At 42.2% G+C, this 23,187-nt stretch overlaps 1 protein-coding gene across 2 annotated transcripts in view; it reads right to left on the reverse strand.

Annotated features, from left to right (window-relative positions):
• Positions 1 to 23,187, reverse strand: part of nbeal2 (neurobeachin-like 2) — a 66,426-nt gene that overhangs the window by 31,552 nt on the left and 11,687 nt on the right. Inside the window, exons 2-19 of one of the 2 annotated variants that reach the window (XM_053681217.1) lie at positions 15,309 to 15,397; positions 13,588 to 13,749; positions 13,110 to 13,191; positions 12,627 to 12,739; positions 12,232 to 12,314; positions 11,687 to 11,772; positions 11,277 to 11,580; positions 8,400 to 8,506; positions 7,146 to 7,232; positions 5,371 to 5,454; positions 4,442 to 4,540; positions 3,585 to 4,219; positions 2,610 to 2,742; positions 2,397 to 2,516; positions 1,796 to 2,132; positions 1,166 to 1,248; positions 337 to 429; positions 22 to 193 (exon numbers count right to left, since the gene is read on the reverse strand). In XM_053681217.1, the coding sequence (XP_053537192.1) occupies positions 22 to 193; positions 337 to 429; positions 1,166 to 1,248; positions 1,796 to 2,132; positions 2,397 to 2,516; positions 2,610 to 2,742; positions 3,585 to 4,219; positions 4,442 to 4,540; positions 5,371 to 5,454; positions 7,146 to 7,232; positions 8,400 to 8,506; positions 11,277 to 11,580; positions 11,687 to 11,772; positions 12,232 to 12,314; positions 12,627 to 12,739; positions 13,110 to 13,191; positions 13,588 to 13,749; positions 15,309 to 15,397 (2,869 nt within the window). Of the gene's footprint in view, positions 1 to 21; positions 194 to 336; positions 430 to 1,165; positions 1,249 to 1,795; positions 2,133 to 2,396; positions 2,517 to 2,609; positions 2,743 to 3,584; positions 4,220 to 4,441; positions 4,541 to 5,370; positions 5,455 to 7,145; positions 7,233 to 8,399; positions 8,507 to 11,276; positions 11,581 to 11,686; positions 11,773 to 12,231; positions 12,315 to 12,626; positions 12,740 to 13,109; positions 13,203 to 13,587; positions 13,750 to 15,308; positions 15,398 to 23,187 lie in introns of those variants that run through there. The other variant, XM_053681219.1, reaches the window with a different exon arrangement.

A 23,187-nucleotide genomic window follows, 5' to 3' on the forward strand; every position in this document is an offset into this window, starting at 1 on the left:
GGAGTCTGCACTATTACTAACCACAGGATTTTCCCAGGGGGAGCAGCATGCCTGAAGGACCCCTGGAGGAGGTGAGATCTGTTCCCAGCAGGTCAGAGGTCTCCTGCCCAGCAGTCTCACCCTGTTCCAGCACACACACCTGCTCTAGCAGGGGCAACAGAGACCCCATTCCACCCACACAGTTCAGCACATCCTACACAAACACAACCAGGGGCGGGGTTAGGGAAATGTCAAGAATACAGGATGTTCTCCTTCATGTTCCATGTTTTGCTTAAAGCTGATGAAGTACTACCCAGCCCACTGTATGTTCCCATGTAAACAGTAAAATGTTCAGACCTTGATGTCCCAGTTGACAACCCTGTGCCCGGTTAGTCTGCCGTCATACATATGGTTGGGAGATAGATCCAGACAGATCTGGTTTTTAAAGGCCTGCAAGATACAGAACACAAACTCTTAAAGCATTTCATAGCACAGGGCTTGATCTGATTGGTCACAAGACGTTGATGAATTATCCATAACAGCAGCTCAAAGGTTTATATTAATGTGCTCATTGTAATACGTGATTGGTTTTTATAGTAACAGCTAATTCCCCGTGTAATCTTTGATATGGTTTCTTTAAGAAGACCACTACTGAAGGAGTCTCGAGTATCAACGCTTTGTAAAATTCAGTTTTTCACCATGGGAAAGTCTTCAGAACAGAGGACTTTGCGCTTTCCTGTTTCTCAGCTGTGCTGTTTGTCTTATTGACTTTAAGAGAGACAAAAACAAGCCTGATTACGGAATGAACGTTGTAGATGTTCTAGCACAAGCGATAAGATCTAACTTGTCTTGTCTTGAATGCGCCACAGCAGTAAACGTAACTATAAATGCATAAACTGTATTATGTGTCATTTTTAAATGAATAAAAAAATCATTATTGGAAATTTGTTTGGTATAAAAACAGTAAAATATGTTGGGATGTGCTGTTATAGGTAAATAATCCATTTCACAGTGGGAATGGCATCACACCACCTTGTTGTTGATCTTCATATATATTTTCACATATAATATACTGTAATATAACAGCAGTGCTGTATGCATGTATGCACAAGCTGTGAATACACTGTGTGATGATCTGTCTTTGTTAGCAAACGGGTCAGTATTCAAGAAATGGGACTGTTCCTACCTGAGGTGTGTAGTACAACAGGAGTTTACTGCATATATCCGAGAGTTCTCCATCCGCTTTAAACAGGGACACGTTATTGGGACCTGCAATCGGAAAAGCAGAGATCTGATCATTAAAATATCGTTATATAGAAGCATTGCGCCATTCATCATATTTTAATCAAGACCATACTTTTGGTTTCATCAATTACTGAAACATACAGCAGATATATTAGAGAAACACATTTAGCGATTTAGCTTAAATCACAAGTTCCATATTCATATGGTTTATGTTTAATAGCTGTGATGGTGTAATGATCTATTTATTTTTTTTTTATTTAATTCTGTTTACATTCAGAATTAACATATACACAACTAACATGTCTGAGGATTAGAAAAGTTGGTTGGTGTTGATTTAAAATGATGCATTAAAAAACAAAACAATGAAATGATTTTTTTAATATCTGAAAATAATAAAATCGAGAAAATGAATTATTATTTAAGGCAGTATCTTGGGTGTGAGAATGTCAGATTTGTATGCATGTGCCATGCCATTTCTTTACAAGTCCCATTTTGAACATGGACAATATGCTCTTTATTATACAGCTATTGCTCACAGGTGTGGACATTTGTGTGTGTGTGTGACTCTCACCAGCCATATAGAGTGTGCGTGTCTGTGCAGGTTGCAGTGCATCATGGCAAATGAAGGCGGTGGCCAGCAGGCCGTCCAGCGATGACGGTGAGCCCCACTCTGTGTCCTGTAATCCCGCGGGAATGGTGTAGACCGGGACATCTCTGCCCAAACCCCAGCGTGCTCCCCCTCCCGCAGCAAACGAGGCTGGGAAAGACTGAGATCGGGTGAGAGCTGGAGGGCCAGCGGACACAGCGAATGCCAGCTCGGATGAGTGTACCGGGGAAGGCAGAGTCGGGGAGGTGGTGGTAGTGGTGGTGCGGTGACCCGCTGAACCAATACAGCAGGACGTAAAAGGCTGGAAATGGAGATGGAAATTTAGATTAGATTAATGTAGTTAAGATTAACGCTTGCTTGAGACAATTCGTTAATCATAACAAGTCAGAATTATTGGACAAAAAAGAGGCAGAAATATATATTTTTTTTATATGATGCCCTAATAATATAATTCTGGCACTTTATTTGTATATTTGTATGGTGCTGTCAAGCTTAAACATAAGTATGTTGGTCCTAGTAAATGAGATTTTGGATTCCGACATAAGCCGTATTTTATCCTCCTTACCTCACTGAGAGTAGGGAAGCGCAGCTGTGCTGTCTTACACAAGCTTCCATCCACATAGATTGTGACCAGGTTCTGTCCGAACGGCCTTCGACCCGAGATGTGCACTATAGCTAAAGAGTGCTGCAGAAAAAGGAAACAGCATATTTATAAGTGCTTTACATGCACTAGGCAAGCGTATTTGCGTGTGCGGTGCACAGCGTGTACTTCACTTACCCAGGCGCCATCGTTGAAGGGCATCTCAGGCAGTGAAACAGCCATGTACTCCTTCTTGGTGCATACAGCCACTACCAACACTCCCTCCGTGGTGAAGAAAGCCTCGAACCCTGTCCCACTTGCCGTGAAGAAGCTAGGAGAATCAATTAGAAATTGTCTTACATTTTTATGAGGACCATTACATACACTGTATAGACCAGACAGTCTGGTATAGCATGATATTGTACGGTGGTGCTTGAAAGTTTGTGAACCCTTTAAAATTTTCTACATTTCTGCATAAATATGACCTAAAACATCAAAAGATTAATGATTTGGAATGGTCCATTCAAAGTCCTGACCTTAATTCAAGAGAAATGTTGTGGAAAGACCTGAAGCAAGCAGTTCATGTGAGGAAACCCACCAACATCCCAGAGTACTGAGGAACGGGCTAAAATTCTCCAAGCCGACGTGCAAGACTGATCAACAGTTACTGGAAACGTTTAGTTGCAGTTATTGCTGCACAAGGGGGTCATACCAGATACTGAAAGCAAAGGTTCAAATACTTTTGCCACTCACAGATATGTAATATTGGATCATTTTCCTCAATAAATAAATGACCGTGTATAATATTTTTGTCTCGTTTGTTTAATTGGGTTCTCTTCATCTATTTTTAGGACTTTAGGTCATATTTATGCAGATATAAAGAAAATTCTAAAGGGTTCACAAACTTTCAAGCACCTATGTATATAATAATTAATAGAAGAAAATAAAATAGTATTAGTAAATAAAAAGTTATAAATCAGTGATCTGACATTTGGTCATTATTTCCTGACTCACACAGACTTGTATTTAGATAAGTAATCACGTAAACGGCCATGTCATGATGCACTGTGTTATAGAAACGTGCTATGATAACCCACAGATAGCGTTCATATCGACGTTGTATTTTCTTTACGGAGCACCATGTGATATATTTGTATGCGAAAACAAACCCACCTGTAGAGCTGTTTGCGGCGAGGGCCCTTGGTCATGCGGCGTGTATTATCAGGGGCGGTGACATGCGACTCAGAGTGGTGTTGCTGCACTGGAGGAGGGAAGTTGGTGTTGAGGGACAGCCAGGCGTGAAATGCGAAGCCGTTACCCGGCCAGCGGTGGATAGCGGGCACCATGATGCCAGCCATGGGTGGCGTGAGGTCAAAGTACTGCAGAGCACTAGTGCCTGTGTGGACGTGGGCGGCCATTGCAGCGAGTGCACGTACGGTGCGGATGCAGTAGGGATGAGGTGGTGAGCCCGGGTTTGTGCGCAGCAGTCTCAGGAGGCTCTTCAGGTGATGAGGGCGCAGCGAGAGTGAGCCGAGCTCCTGCACCAGGCCCAACAGAGCGTCTGCACACTGGCGCTCAAGCCGCTCAGGACCCTGGTTCAGGACATCCAGCACGGCGTCCACTAAGCCGGCTTCTACGGCCACTGAGCGGCACGCCAAAGAACCACGACACACCGCCAACAGCCATTCGCACACCAGCAGCTGCAGAGAGCGAGACCCTAGCTCGGGAAGCCACTGCAGAAGCAGGAGCAGGGGCTGCTCGTTACTAATTCCTAGCGGGACAGCTTGGCAGTGCTCTCCTTCTACTGCCTGCAGACCGGTGGGGAGATAAGAGTGGACAGAGGCCAAGGGAGAGAGGGTGAGAAAGGGACAGCATGAGATGAGAGCAAAAAAAAAAAAAAAAAAAAATAGAAAGAAGAAAGAGTAAAGGGTGGAAACAAAAAAGTGGCGATGTGAGATAAATTCAGTACTTATCATTCATATCAAGGTCACATTCTAAATTTCAACTGAACTGTGAGCGAGTTCACGTACCATGTTCATGAGCTCTTGGAGGAGCCTTTTGGTCGGCTGCCCTTGACTTTTTAAAACATCAAAGAGCTGAGAGTATCCTATGCGCTCCTTAAAAACCTCCTACAAAGGAAAGCCGACAGAAAAAAAAAAAAAAAAAAAAAAAAAAAAAAACACTTTCATAACCGAAAAAACACAAAATACAGGAACATTTTACAGATGCAACAAACTAGTGTACATCATTGTATGATTTAACTTGCATCCATTTCCTGTACTGCTTATCCCATTGAGGGTCGCAGGGAGCCTGGAGCCTATCCCAGGAAGCTCAGGACACAAGGCAGGGACACCGTGGACAGCGTGCTAACCCATCACAGGCCACAATCGCACACATAATCACACACTATGGACAATTTAGAAATGCCAATCAGCCTACAACACATGTCTTTGGAGTGGGGGAATACCCAGGGGAAACCCCCAAAGCACAGGGAGAGCATGTGCGACCCCTGTGCACCCCGGGGTTGAGAGGTGGAAGTGCTAACCACTAAGCCACAATGCCCCATAAGTTAACTGCACTTCACATATACATAAACATAAAAGCACTGACAGCAATTAGCAAATATTAAAACATTAAGAAAAAGACACACATGGGTATAAACGAGGCCTGGCACCATTTGGGCACTGTGGTTTCATATTCTTCTTCTAAATAATGTGGATAAGATAAGCTACAGCCACTTCTCTTCTGTATGTTTACCAAGCTTTCAAACCCTCTCAGATATCAGCACTTAGTGCTAATAATGAGGAAAAATGATCAGAGCGCTACATGACTAGAAGGCTTACAGAACTTCAAAGGCATGTTTATATGCAGAAAAGAAAGGGGGATTTGAAGTAGGGATGAAGTGGCTGAGGTGTGTGTGTGTGTGTGTGTGTATGAGTAAGACTAAGAACACACATACCTTGGCAGATGGTGAGTTGCTCATGATGGCTGTAAGGACTCCAATGGCATGTACTGTAATGCAGTCAGAACCTTTTTCCCAGACCTACAAACACACACATGAGCCGAGCTGCCAGATTACTACATATACCTACAGAGCTACAACGACTTACCGACTGTAGCCCAACAACTCTCATGTCTCACTACCATGTCGGTGTCACCACTCAGCGGTGGTCCCGTGGTATACTCTTCCCACTGACGGATACACTGGTACATGTGTGATGCATGGCAACAGATGGGCTACAGTAGGAAACTGTATACAAACTAACTGATAAAACAGCCAATGAGTCTAGCTGCTATAAACGGTAAATCTTGTTTACAAGTGCACACGTGTGTTACTGTAGCTAAATAAATGACATGCATAAGCATTTGCTTCACAAAAGGCCTCATTTATCAATCTTTTAGTAAACTCGTGTGTAAATGTTTTCCCACCCGAGTTACAAATTACATTTACGTTTGACATTTATTCATTTAGCAGACGCTTTTATCCAAAGCGACTTACAAATGAGAAAATACAAGCAAAATTACTCGGTAAGGCTGATTTTCTTCATATTCACATGGAAACACCCATAAAGTACCAAGTGCGTTCATAGCACATCTGATTTATATTTAGTGACGCCCACAGTCACAATAAAAGGCAACGCTCCGAGGGAGCTGAAAACAATAAAACGACACCTGAAAGGTGAAAGAGTGCGTAATGGTTAATGTAAGAACTCTTCCTCCTGTTACACAGAAGACTTGTCTTCATTTACACTCCTTAGTTAACACTTTTTTTTGTCTCCTGAGTCTTTGACACTTAGAATTTTACACTTGACACTCTTTGCACAATTTCTGTTGAATTATTTACTTATCTACATCTATTTTATGTCTTTCATTTCCTCCATATCTTTTATTTTGCTTTCAGCTTTGTGAAGCACTTTGATTTGCCTTTGTGTGCAAAACGTCGCCTCGTCAAAGCCGTAATTTTCGATTTGGAGCCGATCGATCGAGGTTCTTGTGGGATACAGACATTCTCCGAATACATTCACGAATACATTTGTTCGTATCCTGTTTGATAAATGAGGCCCAATATCAAAATGATCATATATTCCTTTCAACATGAAGATTTTGTTCTCCATTTAGAGCTAAATACACATACACACATGCATGCATATACACACACACACAAAGAGTCAAAATATGAAATGCATATTTCAAGAAACAAGAGTTTCTGCATCTTTAATACAAAACGCCGAACGCATGATTACCCACAACCCCAACACTGATCAACCATCACCAAACACATACCCCGTCTCTCCTTATGAGACAAGTTACATAAGACAGCACATGCAAAACAAACAAACAAACAAACAAACAAACAAACAAACAAAAAAACCATGACCCATTGCAGGAAAACTGATGAATGTTGACACACCTATACACAGATCTCTAGGTAACACATGCACGAACAAGTTCACACCAAACATAAACCCATGCGCCAAAACACACCAAACACTCGCCAAAAGTAAACTCTCCCTCCATATCTGAACAGAGCCTAAACGCATGACTACATTTCTTGTTTTTCTTGTGTGCATGTTTGCAGGTCGGTGCGTGCAGCATGCACACAGATATCTGTCGATAAGAAAAAGTGAGCAAACTATGTTTGTGTGTGTGTGTGTGTGTGTATGTGTGCGTGTGTATGTGTGTGTGTAATGAGGAGGGAGAGTTTCCTGTGGACGGGCCCTCGGGGGAAAGTACCTGCTCCACTTCAACTTCGGTGAGCAAAAGCATGGTGAGGTCACACTGAGCCTCATACTCTGTTCTACCCCTGCTGCTCTGATAGAGCTGCAGTGTGCGCACACACAGACAAACAAACACACACACACACACATGAAAAACACACAATGAACACAGACAGTCAGAAACATGTTCAGCAGTAGGCACAGTTTAAAAAAAAAATAAAAATCGTAGTAGACAATGAAGAGAGATGAAAATGAGAGAAGCACATAAGAGTAAAGAAATCGACTACTCCTGAGTTTACAGTATTACCACATGACTACCCGAGTTTCAAAACCATACTGCTGAAATACTTAACAGACCTTACAACGTACACTCTCTCAAGCCTTTTCTCCCTGTCTGTTTTCCTTACTTATATAAACACAGACATTTAATCTATCTGTACAGGTTGTGTACATCGAATTTAACCGTTAAAAGACAGACACACACACACACACACACACAGAGATAGACAGTTCAGTATAGCTCAGTGCAAAGGTGGAGATGATCTAAAAGCAGCTTGGATGATTTGAAAGAGCTTGGAGCTAGTTATAAAAGACAAAATGTAGGCACGAAGGTTATTAAGTAGGGGTATAATCCCGGTGTCCTGGCAAAATTGGCCCTTCTCTATGATGGCCCCCCTAATAATCCCCATCTCTGAATTGGCTACATCACTCTCTCTTCTCCACTAATAATAGGTGTGTCGTGGGTGTTCTGGCGCACTATGGCTGTCATCACATCATCCAGGTGGATTGAGGAGATTCTCCCAGCCCCCCGCCCATGCTATGTAAAGAGCTTTGAGTGTCTAGAAAAGCACTATATAAATGTACGGAATTATTATTATTATTAGTAGTAGTATTATTATTAAGAGGAGATTTATATCACAATCAGAAAGGGGAGGGGGTGCATACCCTTTACATTTTTCTTTGCTATTACTATCTTAACTTTTTGTGATTATGAAGGAATCTCTGAGAAACCGAACCCAAATCCCTTTGTATACGAGTATACGAATGAATTTCCTGGTCTGTATTTTGTCTTAGTGGCGTACAAACCTTTGCTCTCAAGTGTAGACAGATAGACAGGCAGAACAACAGACAGCAAATGGCTAAGCAGATGTGCCTAATGTATTGGCATTCATTTCAATCCTATTTCAGGGTTGTGCATTTCTGAACATGTGATCCCGAAGTTTTGCCTCCAGCACAGCAGCGTGTCGTCTGTGAGGGTGTGTACACTGACCTTGCTGTTCTGAATGAGCCGGAGAATGTGCTCGAAGCAGTTATTGTTCAGAAAAATGGCCTGCAGGACGGGTCGGTCTGGACACTGCAGGATCTCCGGGATGGCATCTATAGGAAAACACGCTGTTATAAAAAGTTGACAGTCATGCGCTAAACTGAGCTTTCATTGAAGCTCCAGTGAACAATTTTGGTGAAAGTTAGCTAAAGCTCTCTGCTTTGAAACTCAAAATGTAACCAAATACAGCCCTTCCCTTCAGGGTTCGCTTCAAAACCGAATCTCCAAAACACAAATGTTGGCTAGATGCTAGCATGAGACAGAAAGCTTTCCAGAGAATGCTTACGCTCCTGATTGGGTGGATGCTGGCAGTGCAGGTACAATAGATATTCAATAAATAAATAAATAAATAAATAAATAAATAAATAAATAAATAAGTCTACACGCTCCTGTAAAAGTTGCAGGCATATGTGATGTAAAAAAAAAAAAAAAAATCAATAAAGCTAAGATAAATCATGTCAGATCTTTTTCGACTTTTAATGTGATATAGACAACAACATAGAAATGTTTTAGGGGAAAAAAGGAAAAAGAAATCATTTTGGATCACATTCAAACTTATGTTCAAAAGTAATTCTCATAGACTTGTCATCAATGAAGTAATTCTGATTAACCAAAAAAAATAAAGATCTGCTGATTCTGTAGGATTCGGACAGTATGGGATCTCAATCTCAAAAAGCTATCAATCAGGAGAGGGGTACAAAAGATTCATCGTGAAGGCCATTATCAACAAGTGGAAAAAATGGAGCACCATAGTGACATTACTGAGTACAGGAGAAAAGAACAAAAAAAAAATTAGAATAACTACCAGGGAGGCTGCCAAAAGACATACAGCAACATTAAAGGAGCTGCAGGAATATCTGGCAAGTACCCTGAACATGAAAAAAGTATAAATAATAAAAAATAAAAAAAATCACAAGCTTAATCACCATACAGACTGTGAAGCATGGTGGTGGAAGCATCATGTTATGGAGCTGCTTCTATTCAGCTGGGACTCGGGCTCTAGTCAAGACTGAGGGAATTATGTATAACTCCAAGTACCCAATGTAATTTGGCACAAAATCTGCGGGCCTCTGTTAGACAACTAACAATAAAGAAAAATGTCACCTTCCAGCACGATAACGAGGCAAAGCATAAACACAGGAAGGGCTTCAGAAGAAGATGATCAACGTTTTGGAATGGCCGAGTCAGAGCCCAGATCTAATACTCGTCAAAAACCTGTGGCATGACTGGAAGAGGGCTGTGCACAAGAGATGCCCTCACGATCTCATAGATCTGTGCTACATCAATGCTACATCAAGTGCTGTTTTACAAGCAAAAGGTGCTTTAAAAAAGTATTAGTTTAGGGATGTGCACACTTCTACAACCAGGTTAATATAAGGTTGTTTTTTGCCCTTAAACGTTTCTAATTTTCTCTCTTGAATACTGCTGATTGCTAGATCAAATTAAAGGTGAAAAAAAAAGAAAAAACGATCTGACATGATTTATCTTGGTTTCAATTATTATTTTACAAAAACCTGGGTGTGTAGAATTTTTATAGCTACTGTAGCTGATATTTTGTTTGTACAGAGCAAAAGTTTTTGCTCTCAGCACTGGTTTTGAAACTGCATGAGAACTTTGCCAAATATAAAAATCCCTGACCCCACCCAGCTTCAAATCAGTGCTTACATTACATTATCACTGTACAGTAATAAAGAGGAAATAGTGTGTAGTGCCACTGGAGAAGTGATCAGACGGAAAGGTGGACAAAAGAACCTCTGATTCAATTCACTTCCCTATTTCTGCACATGAAGATACTGACCCTGGATTACAGCACTGGGGGATCAGTGGATTATTATCTAACTGTTTTTTTTTGAGACATGGCAGGTCTAAAGTGTGTCTGCAGGGTGGGGAAGCCCTGAATACACCTATTTAAAAAAAACAAAAAAAAACAAAAGCTAAAAAAAAAGATGAAACATTTTGACCAAAATCTTTTTTGTTTGTTTGTTTAACATCTCTGCTTTAAGGAGACCGTTTAACAAAGACAGGGAAAAAATGCAGTCAGTCTTCCTAAAGCAGTCTAAAACCTCACTAGCTATGTGTTGAAGTTTTTGGAAAGTTACATGTCATAGTAATCCTAATCAATTCCCTTTGTAATCAGATACTGAATGTCAAAAATAAATAAATAAATTGGGGTGCTCCTGCTCCAACACATCATCATCAAAACAAAGAGCACTCATACACTCTGTTTTAAAATGTTGATCTAATAAAAAAACAAGAAATGTTTTCCCACTGAAGCTAAGCAAGGTTGAGCCTGGCCAGTATCTGGATGGGAGACCTCCAGGGGAAAACTAAGCTTGCTGCTGGAAGTGGTATTAGTGAAGCCAGCAGGAGATGCTCACCATGTAGGCCTAATGCCCTAGACTAGGGGACGCTATACTGTAAAAACAGCACGGTCTTTCGGATGAGACGTTAAACCAAGGTCGTTAAAAAAATCCAAGGACACTTCTCGTAAAGGGTAGGGGTATAACCCTGGTGAAATTCTCCCATTGGCCCTTCTCTATGATGGCCCCCTAATAATCCCCATCTCTGAATTGACTACATCAGTCTCTCCTCTCCATTAATAGCTGGTGTGTGGTGATCCATTCAGAATAGAAAATATTCCAGTTCAGGATAGGCTGTAGTTTTCAGAACTACATAAAATACAAAAGTGGCCCATGCAAAGGGTCCTCCCATGCTCACACACAAACACTACATTACAGTGATGTTTAGGATAGAACTGACAGTGTATTGATGACGCAAGATAACTGATGGTTGATAAGCTCGGACATGAGACGCTTCTCTTACTGAGCATGTGTGTTTGCAGGGTGATGATGGTCTCCTCCCAGGCTAGATCGTCTCCCTGCTCGCTCGGTGGTCTGTTCCAGTTGAGCAGCTGGAAATAGTTGCTGAGCACGGTCTTAATCTCCACCTGCCTTTCGGCGGGGCTGCTGCAGTGCAGCAGGTGGATCATGGCAGTCAGGCAGCGCAGCGTGAGGCGCAGTACTTGTGGGTCCTTGGGCTCATCTTGGGCAGGACGGAGGCACCAGGAGCGCAGCACAGACATGAGATCCTCCACAGCAAGGGGTGTGATGGAGAACAGGCCATTCTTCTTTATATACAAACACACACACATATGTAGCAGCATGAACTGTCAGTGAACATTTCAGTCAACAGAAAGCAGTGTGAGAGGGGGAGGTGTGTATAGTACGCGTTACCTTGCACCCACTGGTGATGGCGCCCTGTAGATGCACCAGCCGCAGCAGCAGAGGACTGGGAATTCGTTCGCTCTCCTGCAGGCAGTCTACACACACAGCCAGGACCAAATATATATACACAACGTGAAAGGACGGTAAAGGTAAAGCAGGGTATACAAAATGTCTAGAGAAACAGTCCTTCATCAGATGTGCAAGCTAAGTGCCTCTGCAGCTCTAGGAGGCGATGTCTGATGTTCGCATGTATCTATATTCATTTGTATGTGCTACATATTCACGTTAACATGCTCATGCGTGCCACGTATTTTCAGCATCAGCGGGCAAATTTGTACAAGACAAATCTGAAGCTCATCAACAAGACGGCGTTCCAATTCTTAATGCCTATGGCTGGAGGATCTGGGTAAAACCTCTTTCTTTTAAAAAATCTCAATTATGATACGTGTTTCAATATCAAGAACCTGCATGAATTCAAAAATCAAGCAGCTGTGTGTGTGTGTGTGTGTGTGTGTGTGTTTAAGATTGACAGAAGGTAGGATTTTGTAGTGTACCATGAAAGAATGCAGGTAGCTCCTCTGGCAGGGTGAGAGGGGAGAATTTATATTTGCTCCTTTCCAGCATGCTGACCTCCTCACTGAGACAGACACAAACACAATAATGTGATTTACACACTTCACCACACACCAAATGTACACACGACATCACACGTGGGGAGTTGGACAGCTCACAGTTGAGTGTAGTGTTTTTGTGAGTAGCATACAGACAGATCTGGGTGATGGCGTGTGTGTGTGTTTGTTTATTATGAGGAAACCCGTGAGGCCTGCACATCTCCCACACATTCCTGATGTGGGTTAATACCCTGCCCCTTTCTCTCGCTCTCTCTCTCTCTCTCTCTCTCTCTCTCTCACACACACACACACACACACTCATGCTCAAAAGTGCTCACCCTGCCTGCTGCCTCCTCCATGTCTGATAAGGGTCAAAGAGGTTTTCACAGAGCAGTAGGCAGTGCAGTACCACTGACTGCAGACTGCTTTGCTCCTCAGGCTTCTTCTTTATCTGGAACACACCCAAACATACCACACCCTCATTCCACGCCTTTTAAACACTGATTTACTTGGCTTTCGTAAATGGCTCGAGTGATCTTAGTGTTTATGACAAAAAACAGCAACAATCACGCATAACCTCGTTTCCTTTGTTCAAAAAGTAAATAAAAAAAAAAAAGTAGGAACCCCCCATCGACTGTCATGTTTTTTATGATATTAAAATAAGTGTACACTTATTTCTTTCATCAAACAGACAATGCTTAATGCATACGACATATGTACATTTCAATACTATTCTTAAAAAGAAAAGAAAAGAAAAGAAAAGAAAAAACCTCTATTAAACGTGTTTGTAAATATAGTGTTACAAAACCGTGAATGCGTACCTGATTCAGACAGTAGTTTAACAGCTTGATAGTTTCAAGCACAAAGCCAGGGGTCTTGTCAGGGTCAATATTCTCCATATTCCTGCAAGTTCATTCACAGTTAGTTCCCACTGATAAACACACTGTTCCCACCCAGTGTTGACGCTGAGCTTGTCAAACCAGTTCGAAGAACGAAGCACATAAACAGCACGGGATAATTCAACAGCAAGTAAAATCTAACCAAGATTAACGAGTGGGTCATTTTATTTCACCTACAGAACCATTCGTGGGAACGTCAGCATTATGTCACACTCCTTTTTCCATTTCTCAACCTGGCACAAACAGTGCTGCATTTCACTTCAGAACACTTAAGTGTGACTCATCAAACATTAATAAAAGGAACCAGTTCCTGTGTTATTCAGCCTGGATACAGAAAAGGTGCAATCACTAGAACTGTACTGAACTCCAGCAGAAAAATGTAACACTAGTGAACTCTTGCCTGCAGATGATGATGAAGAACTTGATGAGGAGCAGTGGGTGTGGCGTGCTGTTGTTCTGCTCCTGACCGGACAGGTGCAGGACGCTGTGCCATAGCTGCGTTCCCAGGAACACGAGAAAATCTCGTGGCACGACAGGCACCTCAGCGTTCCACTCCTCCAGACTACAGACATACAGACAGGGGTTACTGTATGAGCTCAACCAATGGTCATCAACCCTGGTCTTGGTGATCTACCTTCCTGAAGACTTTAGCTCCAACCATAATCGTTCCCACCTAAGCATCGAATCACTGCATTAAGAAGTCCTTGATCAGCTAAAACAGGTGTGTTCGATTTTGGATGGAGATGAAACTTGTGGGAAGGTAGATCTCAAGGAAGAGGGTTGGTGACCACTGAGCTAAGATATAACATTATGGACAAGATGTAGGGTTTGAAGAAATTGAGATATACTGAAGACACTGGTGTTAATAATCAGAACTGGACAGAACTGAACCAGAAGCATAAGTCATAGATGTTTGCAGGTTGAAGACAAACATTTTTTTGGCTTGTTTGGTAGTGTTCTGGTGTAATCAACTTGGTGCTTAAGTGCTCTATAGACTGGAGTTTCTAATTAGTATGAAACGGTATATTTAAAGCCAGCAAGTCACATCTCACTTTAAACTTTATAGACTCTGAGAGCATCTAACAACCACTCTTGGCACCCCCCATTATTCTTCCCAATTTGGTCATCTGCCAATTCCCACCCACCAGCTAGCTCTCCCCTATCATGTAACAGCTATCACCTGGGAAGATTGAAGGCTATCGTGTGCTGCCTCCGAGATGGGTGAGTCCAGACAAACAGCATTGTTTCAAACTGCTGCTGATACTGCATTACAGGAAAGTGCTATCTACCCTCTTCCACATACATACAGTTGTGCTCACAAGTTTATATACGCCTTGAAGAATATGCTAAAGGTTAATCATGTGCAAAAAAAAAAAAAAAAGCAGGTCATAAAAATTGCATTTTGTTTTTATTTCGTTCTGCCCTGAATAAACTATTTGACATAACAGATGTTTACATAAAATCCACAAGACACAATAATAACTGAATTTACACAAATGAACCAGCTCAAATGTTTACATAGGTTTGATTCTTAATACTGTGTGTTGGATGATCAACGACTGTTTTTTATGTTTTGTGTCCTGCAAATTCTTTACTTTTCCAGCATCTTCTGCATATTTGAACCCTTTCCAACAATGACTGATTTTGAGATCTTTTCACACTGAGGACAACCGAGGGACTCGTACACAACTATTACAAAAGGAGCAAACATTCACTGATGCTCAAGAAGGTAACACACTACTGGGGGTGGGGTGAGAGGGTGTAAACTTTTAAACGGGACGATCGGTGTAAATTCTATATTATTTTGTCTTCTGGGAAACATGTAAATATCTGATGATGTAGTTATTAAAGGGCAGTACTAAATTACAGCTTCAAAAATATTTTTTCAATTAAATAATCAATTAAATAATATTTGAATCAATTAAAAAGACGAGCTTTGTCGTCTTTGTGAAACACTTGATATGCAAGCGCGATGCCTCGACTAAGATTCACGGCTGCAGGAAGTGTGACGGCACTTAACTGAGTGCCTTCACACCTAGAACTCAATACTGGCTGTGGACACTTCCTCCAGTGGAGAGTTCTCCTGATGCTTTGGATTAGTCAGCGGGTGACTTGACTCACCGTCGCGGCTCCAGGGACTGTACATCGATGATCTTGTCAAAGGACGCCACAAAAGCTTCCAGGCACTGCTGCAGGTAGCTAACATCTTTCTGCAGGACAGAGGAAGGGAATAATTGACACAAAATCACCAGAACATCATTTTGACTTTGATAGCAATACCAACACTGATATCACAGTGCCAGCTACCAAAAGGATACTAAAGAAAAACACGAACAAGGAGACAGTACAGAATGTGCTTTTGTTTTGGCTTTATGCTGTCATTGATTGATTAGCCTAATGTGTTCACTTGTACCCCCTCCCCACCCCCACAATAAGCTTTACAAGTTTGCAAATACGAATAACTCGTATGCTTCTTCCCAAGCTGATACACACACTCGCAGAAACAATCTTGAACACTGACATGTTTCAGAATGCTTCAACAGAGGTTTTTCCCTTTCAGAGAAGGTTCCAAGTGAAACATCTTCAAGAAGTGAAAAACACTTAAGTATCCAAATAACCCTTGAGGAACCCTGATAATGTAAACAGCACTGAGCACTCGATCAGTCCCTCCAGGATTTCACGATCGCAGAAATGAACGCAAAATCAAAGAAACTCCGCAACACTCGGAGGAGCTTGCGAATTTTTAGAATTTTACGGCAGATTTTCTGCAGATCTGGACCAAGATTCGTCACGACAGGCATTCGGTCAAAGCCCTCTTCGATTCACATGCGTCGAACACGAGTACAGCTAAAAGGTCTCGTTTACCGACAAACATCACTGTCAAAGACCATCTCACACGTCATAAAGACAGTGCAAAACAATTTTGTGCGATTTGTTTCGAAAAAGCCGCAGCAAAGCAAGCTTTTTTGGCCACAAGTCTCACACAAAACAAACCTCTCCAGGATGCTCAATGCTTAGAAATGAAAAGACAAAGAGTGCTAAAAGCGTAGGTGAAGATTCAAGCAAGGCGTCCTTCCTCTTTCACCGTTTTCACAGGAGCTGCGTGGATGTTTGTGCAGGAAGTTGTGAAGCCACAGTGCGAGTTGTTTTACACTGCACATTATCTCCAGGGTTTGCTAGGACTGTCGTTGGTGAAACAGGATGTTGCAGTGGGTGCTTCCGTGTGATGTCACTGGGAGAGTATTGCAAGACACAAACCGCATGTTTGACTGGTACTGCGAAACGTGAGAACCTAGATTTGTCTTAAATGGTTCAGAAAAACGGTCAAGCCTTTACACCATCACTCGGGTTTCGCAACTCCCAAACTTGTGCAAAAACCAAAAATCAAAGAGGGAAGTGCAATATTTTCATCAAGGGATGACGATGTGATGTGATGAAGTTCAGAGTTCATTACCCTTTTGCCATTAACTAATGGAGCAAACGCCATTTCAGGCTTTATCCTTGATTTGTCTTGAATTATCCTACTGGGATGATGTTATACCTGATTTTACGATCAGATTAGCACAAGATTTAATATCACAACCCCATTAGGACCATTCAGTTCATGTTCATTTAACAATGCTTACCTGTAAAACTCATGAAAAGCCATTGTTTTCATACCATCTCGTTTTTCTTCATGTCACATTACAGCATTCAGTGGAGATATGACGAATTGAAAACTAAAACAATTTGCCATGGAGTACGAGATCTTATCTCACCTCCTACTAAAATACTCCCTGTAATCAAATTCATTACTAATTGCGGCATTTCACAAATGTCCTGCAGCCCTACTGATCGCAGCACAGATGTCCTCAGCCTGTCATTTATTCTTGCTTTTGTCAAACAAGAAGCCACCAGAATCATTTATCTCTGGAGCCGGCAAGATGTCAACAGCCTACACCGCATCTTCCACCGAAGTGTGGAACTGAGTCATAGAGCAAGAACATCCTGAAAAAAGCATTTAACGTGTGATGCTCGCTGGGAAAACATGCAGTGCGTAGACAACATGATGCCGTGATACAGCTTGATCAGTGTATAGAGGAAACTGGCTCATCATCGACCTCACCACAAACAAGTCATATGCTTGAGATAAACACAACGCCACAAGTCTATTGAGAAGCGAGACAAGACGACGCGCTATGTTAAAAACACTCGGTCGTAGCTATTTTGCATCCTTAGGAAAAACAGAAGGCTGACGTTTACCAGTTGGTGTTCTGTTAGGGGCCAGTCCATGTCTCATGGCAGTTGAGGGAAGATGAAGGGGGGCACTGGAACCCCAGGCTCTTCAGAGGAACCACGGATACAACTCTCAGGAACATTTACCCTCACTCATGTCTTCCGGCACATACTTCTAGTTCTACCTCATACAAACTCACACTAACTTACTCTCTCTCTGTCTCTCTCTCTCACTCACTCACTGTCTCTCTTTGACTTTCTGTCTTGTCTCTCTGCTTCTGTGAAGCAACCAGGAAATGCCAAGTCACTTTAAGCGCAGCACATTTCCTCTCATCGCTGCTTCCGTTTCTGCCACTGTCGCTGTCTTACTTCTTATTGGTGGACTTCCAGCAGCTTGTACATTTCTCCCTCAGTACGTCATTATATATAGACAGAAAACTGCAAGGAAGAACAACGTTGCGCACTCTAACCTTAACACAAAGAAACGTCTCTATGGTTAGCTCATTTATACAATCTCATTACTTGAGAACACTGAGACTTTACAGGGATGCTTCTCAAAAGTACTACAAAGATACTACAATGACGAATAAGCGTCTTAGGGGAAAGGACCAGATTAAGTAACAAAGGCCCAGAGCTCTATAAGGTGCAAATAATAATACTAATAATAACAAGAGGTGTAAATGGACATGCTGTGACTGGTTTCTAATAGCTCTTCCTGCACCATAATTATTACCCCCACAAGAGGAAAACTGCTCAGCGAGAATACATGTATGTGTCAGTAGTGAGTATTACGGTTAATCCCATGAGGCACAAGGCATTGGAACTGGGGTGAAGGCCAACGGTGTAGTTCCATGGGCTTAGCAGGCACCAGTGAGAAAAGTCAACCTTAATGAATTTTCCATTTTAACTCCACCACCACTATATAAAGCTGAATCAGCTGGTTTAAACGCTGCCATCTAGACCGCCAACAGAACAGCACGCACACTGATGCGGAAAGTAATCTGGGTCATTAGACGTACTAGACTTTCAAATTCTGCACTAACCAAGACTGACAGGCAAGTAGTTCATTTCTCGTAATGCTCGACTTGACTCTTCACAAAGTGAACAGCTTGGTCTAGGGTGTAAACCTACTCGATCCATAAACAACCCCACATTTCCCCAAATTTGTTACCCAAGCTAACTGCCGCAGTGTGGAAGAGCAGAAATTCAACAATAGCGGGAAATGAAAATGTCGTATAAAAGATATCAGAAGTGAAACCCAGAAGAAATAACGGTACCTTCCATTGTAAAGGCAGCTTCATACGTTACTACTGGCACCTGCTGATAGGGGAACTCACCCGTCCTCTTAGAGCGCAAAAACAAACCGAGCGGTGACGTATGACAGGCTCGAGATTTCAAAATTCAATTCTGAATGGATTTACAACCGGATGCCATGATTCTGCCGTATAAAAGCAGAGTTTGAATTCAGCCTGGATAGAAATATGGCTGAATAAGCAGCTGTCCTTGGTGTTTGACATGCTGAGCGACTCTGACTCCGGCAACAGCTGAGCAGACACAAAGACTGTTTCTCTAAGGTTCCCCGTTCAGCTTTCTGTTAGCAAACACACAGCACGAGCATGTATGAAAGAGCCATTTAAAACCTAATTAAGAGCACATATACGTGAGGGATTAGAGGTTGTCATATACAATAGTGTGTGTGTGCGCACATGTATTTGTGGAACTTCCACTAGGTTATAGCATTTAAAAATATACAGTAACCCTTTATTTATTTATTTGAAGCATATTATTCAGCAACTACTATAAAATACTCAGTACCTATGAAACTAATAAGAAAAGTCTTGTAGATACCAGAATGAGCAATGCTAAGTCTGGTCTCGCTGGGGAGTTTATAGGGCTAGATTCTGAATCTGGAGCGCTCACTCTATGGTTATGTTTTATAGGTCAATAGGTTAAAACTAAAGGTCAGGGCAAGTTCGCTTTAGGATTAAAGTGGCCTCACATGCTAGACTACAGTATAACGTCTGGTACGTTTCGTCAATGTATAAAGTACCACCTACTTTATGACCAACCAGAGACCTTTTCCTGTAGCTTGTCTGCAAACATGCAAACTATCCTGTTTGCTCACCACCAACTGCTTCGAATATTTAACCGCTTTTAAAGACAAGGTTCTGTTCAGTCCACTGACTGTATCTTGCTCCAAAAGGTTTATTGTGTCACAGTGTTGAAAAGTTTGGTTTCCCGTGGGAATAGGAAAACATAGAAGAGCGGAGAGCCAATCAGATTGCAACCTTGAAGGTACGTTCACGTAAACAGCGATTCACAGCGACAAAGCGACTGGAGACGATTCATTTTCAATGAGAGCTGGCGACTTGAGCAACGGAGACCATTTGGCGACTAGATGTGGGCGTGTCCGGCGAAAGAGAAAAAGAGTAACTTTATGTAAATTTGGAATGACTTGGTGGAGCGCCTACCAGTCGGAGTGAAGACAGTAGAGCGCGTACGATCCGTGATCCGCCACGCTGCCTCTGAGTCTGAACTGTTTCTTCATCTCATATGATATAATGCATACACTGTAGTACACTGGTGAATTTTATATACAAACGCCCTCCCTCCCTGAATGTTTCATTTTAACTCCAAGAAAACGGGTTTGTTGTCAAAAGTGGAAAGCTAGTTGCACCACCCACTGATAAAATGTTACTATGGCAACCAGTAGAAAGAACTTCATAGTACAGCGAATGCCACTTGCAGCGATAAAATCTCTTATGTGTGAACCTACCATGAACATTATGATGCCAGAAAAGTGTACAAACTGTATCAGATGCCCTTTGATCCACGTGCTGAGGATGAAACTAGGAATAAAATGGTTTGTTTACAATGTTCACTAACCCTGTGACTGGAAATCTACGTTCCAGCGGGATTCGGTGCCCACCCCAATCCAGTACACCTGCTCCGGATGAATGGTCTACTTCATCGGCCGGATCAGCGTTATCAGATCAGGGCTGAAACTAAACTCAGTACATGTCCAAGAATAGGGCTAGTGATCACTACTTAACAAGTACAGCACTAGATTATTCTTCACAGAGCTAATTGTCTGGACTAATTAAAGAAGCTTCCACAGTTGCAGCCAAACCACAGCTGCTTTTTCTAAAATAACTTCCTATAAAAACCAAACACTTTACCAGCCAGCAATACAAGCAATGAAATGTGATATGTGATGTAGTAAAACCACATAAACAAGAGTTTAACACTAAAGGCCGGGGATGGGAATTAGGGAAACAGATTCTGTTCATTTAGGTCACATGCGTTAATGTAGGTTAACAGTGCTTTAGGGAAAACGGGGTGTGAGTAGACGAAGAGAGAGAATAAAGCCATTTAGAGCCGTTTAGATACATCTTTAGTTCATCAAACGTTAAAGCGCCTAGGCTTTGATAACAAACAAAGATATAGCAGAGATCACAGATTGTAGCACTCACAGTTTTGCCTTGCTTAAGAGTACAAAGAACAAATGATACTAAATGAGTTGAAGAGAGCTAAATATAGCTAAATCATAGCCTCAAGAGGGAGGTGGAAAGTACTGGAGCTGATCATCATCAGCAGGCCTGGACTCGTCCCTCTGAGAGAGATTTAACAGTCGTTCTTGGTGGAAATGTCCCTGAAGAACGGGTGGATTTCCCTGCTGTTTACCAGATACCCTTCAGCCTTTAGCTATAGTGTGCAATGAGTACAGACAATAATTCGAATTACTTAATTAACTCAAGCTATTGTAGTGGGCCTCTGAAGCAGCTAACACAGCTGAATAGTCAGGCAATATATACCTTTTCAATACCTCGAAAGACAGACAAGGGCTACTATAGAGTAGATTTCTGCTTCTGAAACATTTCCAAGTGAAATATGATGTTATTGAATACTTTCACAGGCAGGTGAGGACTTGTGAACCCTTGCACAATCAGAAGCACATAGACACAAGGTAAGGTCCTGTTATCCAGATGCGTTAAAGGTGCAAAGATGGGCATCTAGCCCAGGTGCGAGGTAAGGATGGGCAATATCTTCTCGTTTGCGATATACCGGTAGAAATTCTCCCCACAATAAGAATTAGTCTTCCCGCGATAATAACAATAAAGCCAAGTCGATGACATATTTCTGTGTGCGACGGTCTGCGAGCCGTTTGTAGCCCACGTGCAGAGCGAAAACAAGTACGGCGGAAGGCGGACGTGAAGCTGAGGAGGAGTTCATCGCTAAACGAGGAGCTACCTCTACAATCTGGAACTGGTTTGCTTACAGAAAATCAGTTTTACTTTTAGATCAATGTTTGTGTTTCTGAGGCTCTCAAGACTGCATGCAGCTGTCACTTGTAGCCAAGAACAGTGGTGAATGGTACAATATTTATATCATCACTGATATCGTTATCGCAACAAATACCAGGAGAAAAAACTCCAAGAACTGCTTTGTGACGCAAATTCCTCATAACGGAGTTCATCATCAGGATTTGTTGACTGTGACGGTCTATCATTAAGTGATCAGTTGCTGTGTCGGGACATGTGGATAAATTCAGAAAGAAGATTATATGTGTGAGGAACAGCCTGGCCTTGAGGCGAAACAAGTTGAGCTAATTAAAGTTACATCGGGTTTCACATTCAAAAGAAGTGACTGATCGTTTGTCTTGCGGGTTCAGATTGAAGTAACTTTGAACATATCTCTGGGACAAAAAGAAAAGCATCTGCATGCTGATTTGCATGTTGACAGAAGGCCCTAGGGATTATTTTTAAACACTTCGGTTTGTCTCGCACCTCCAGGGGTTGGGGGTTTGATTGGGGGTTGGGGGTTTCCTCAGGGTACTCCGGTTTCCTCCTCCAGTACGACATGTGTTGTAGGCTGATTGGCATTTCTAAAAATTGTCCGTAGTGTGTGTTGGTGCCCTGCAATGGGTTGGCACCCCGTCCAGGGTGTCTCCCGCCTTGTGCCCTGAAGCCTCTGGTATACTTCGCTATGCTAGCGTAGGTGCACGGTCGTACGCATAGCTTTTCAAAATATACTCCATTTGACATGTACGCATACACAGGCGGTCGACGCATGCGCGTTACGACAACTTGCACTACCCGTCCTGACCTACAGGTGTCAGTACAGAGCAGTGAAGCAGGTCTTCTGGTGTGAAGGACGACAACAAAGAAGAATCCCAACAGCATGAAGAACAATGCTCGGGCAATCTCTCGCCACGATTAGCACCCATATACAAATCCTTATACTCTTTAAGGCTAGAATTATACAAATGCGGGTACTTTCTAACCTGCACTCGTTTCCGTCTCTTCCATTTTTTTCTTCAACTACCTTGAGAATCAATGTCCCTGGGTCACTGCTGCCACCTTGTGGAACAACTAAATAGTGCAAAAGAATTAAATGCGCATGTACAAAGTACGCGCGGTTAAAAAACGGTGTTGATGACGAAATTTTCATTACGCGTATGTGTAAAAAGTGAAGAATACTTTCTGCTTGAGTCCCCTGGGATAGGCTTCAGTCTCCCTGCGACCCTGTGTAGTATACGCGACACAGAAAATGGGTGGAAGGATAATAATAAAAAGGTACACTTCATTTACATGTTTTATCATTTCATTTTAAAGATTACAATTAAATTGCATCACCCAAGTGTTTGCCCTATTGTCAGGAGATAGTGAGTTGGAATCCCAATGATGCTACAGCCATATGTGGCGGAGAATAAAATCGGCTGTGCTGTCTGAGAGGCAGGTATTACCTGACAGGCTAACTGACAGACTGACAGGGGAGTACAGAA

Source organism: Ictalurus punctatus, chromosome 1, assembly GCF_001660625.3.
Source record: "Ictalurus punctatus breed USDA103 chromosome 1, Coco_2.0, whole genome shotgun sequence".
In the NCBI taxonomy this organism is placed as follows: domain Eukaryota; kingdom Metazoa; phylum Chordata; class Actinopteri; order Siluriformes; family Ictaluridae; genus Ictalurus; species Ictalurus punctatus.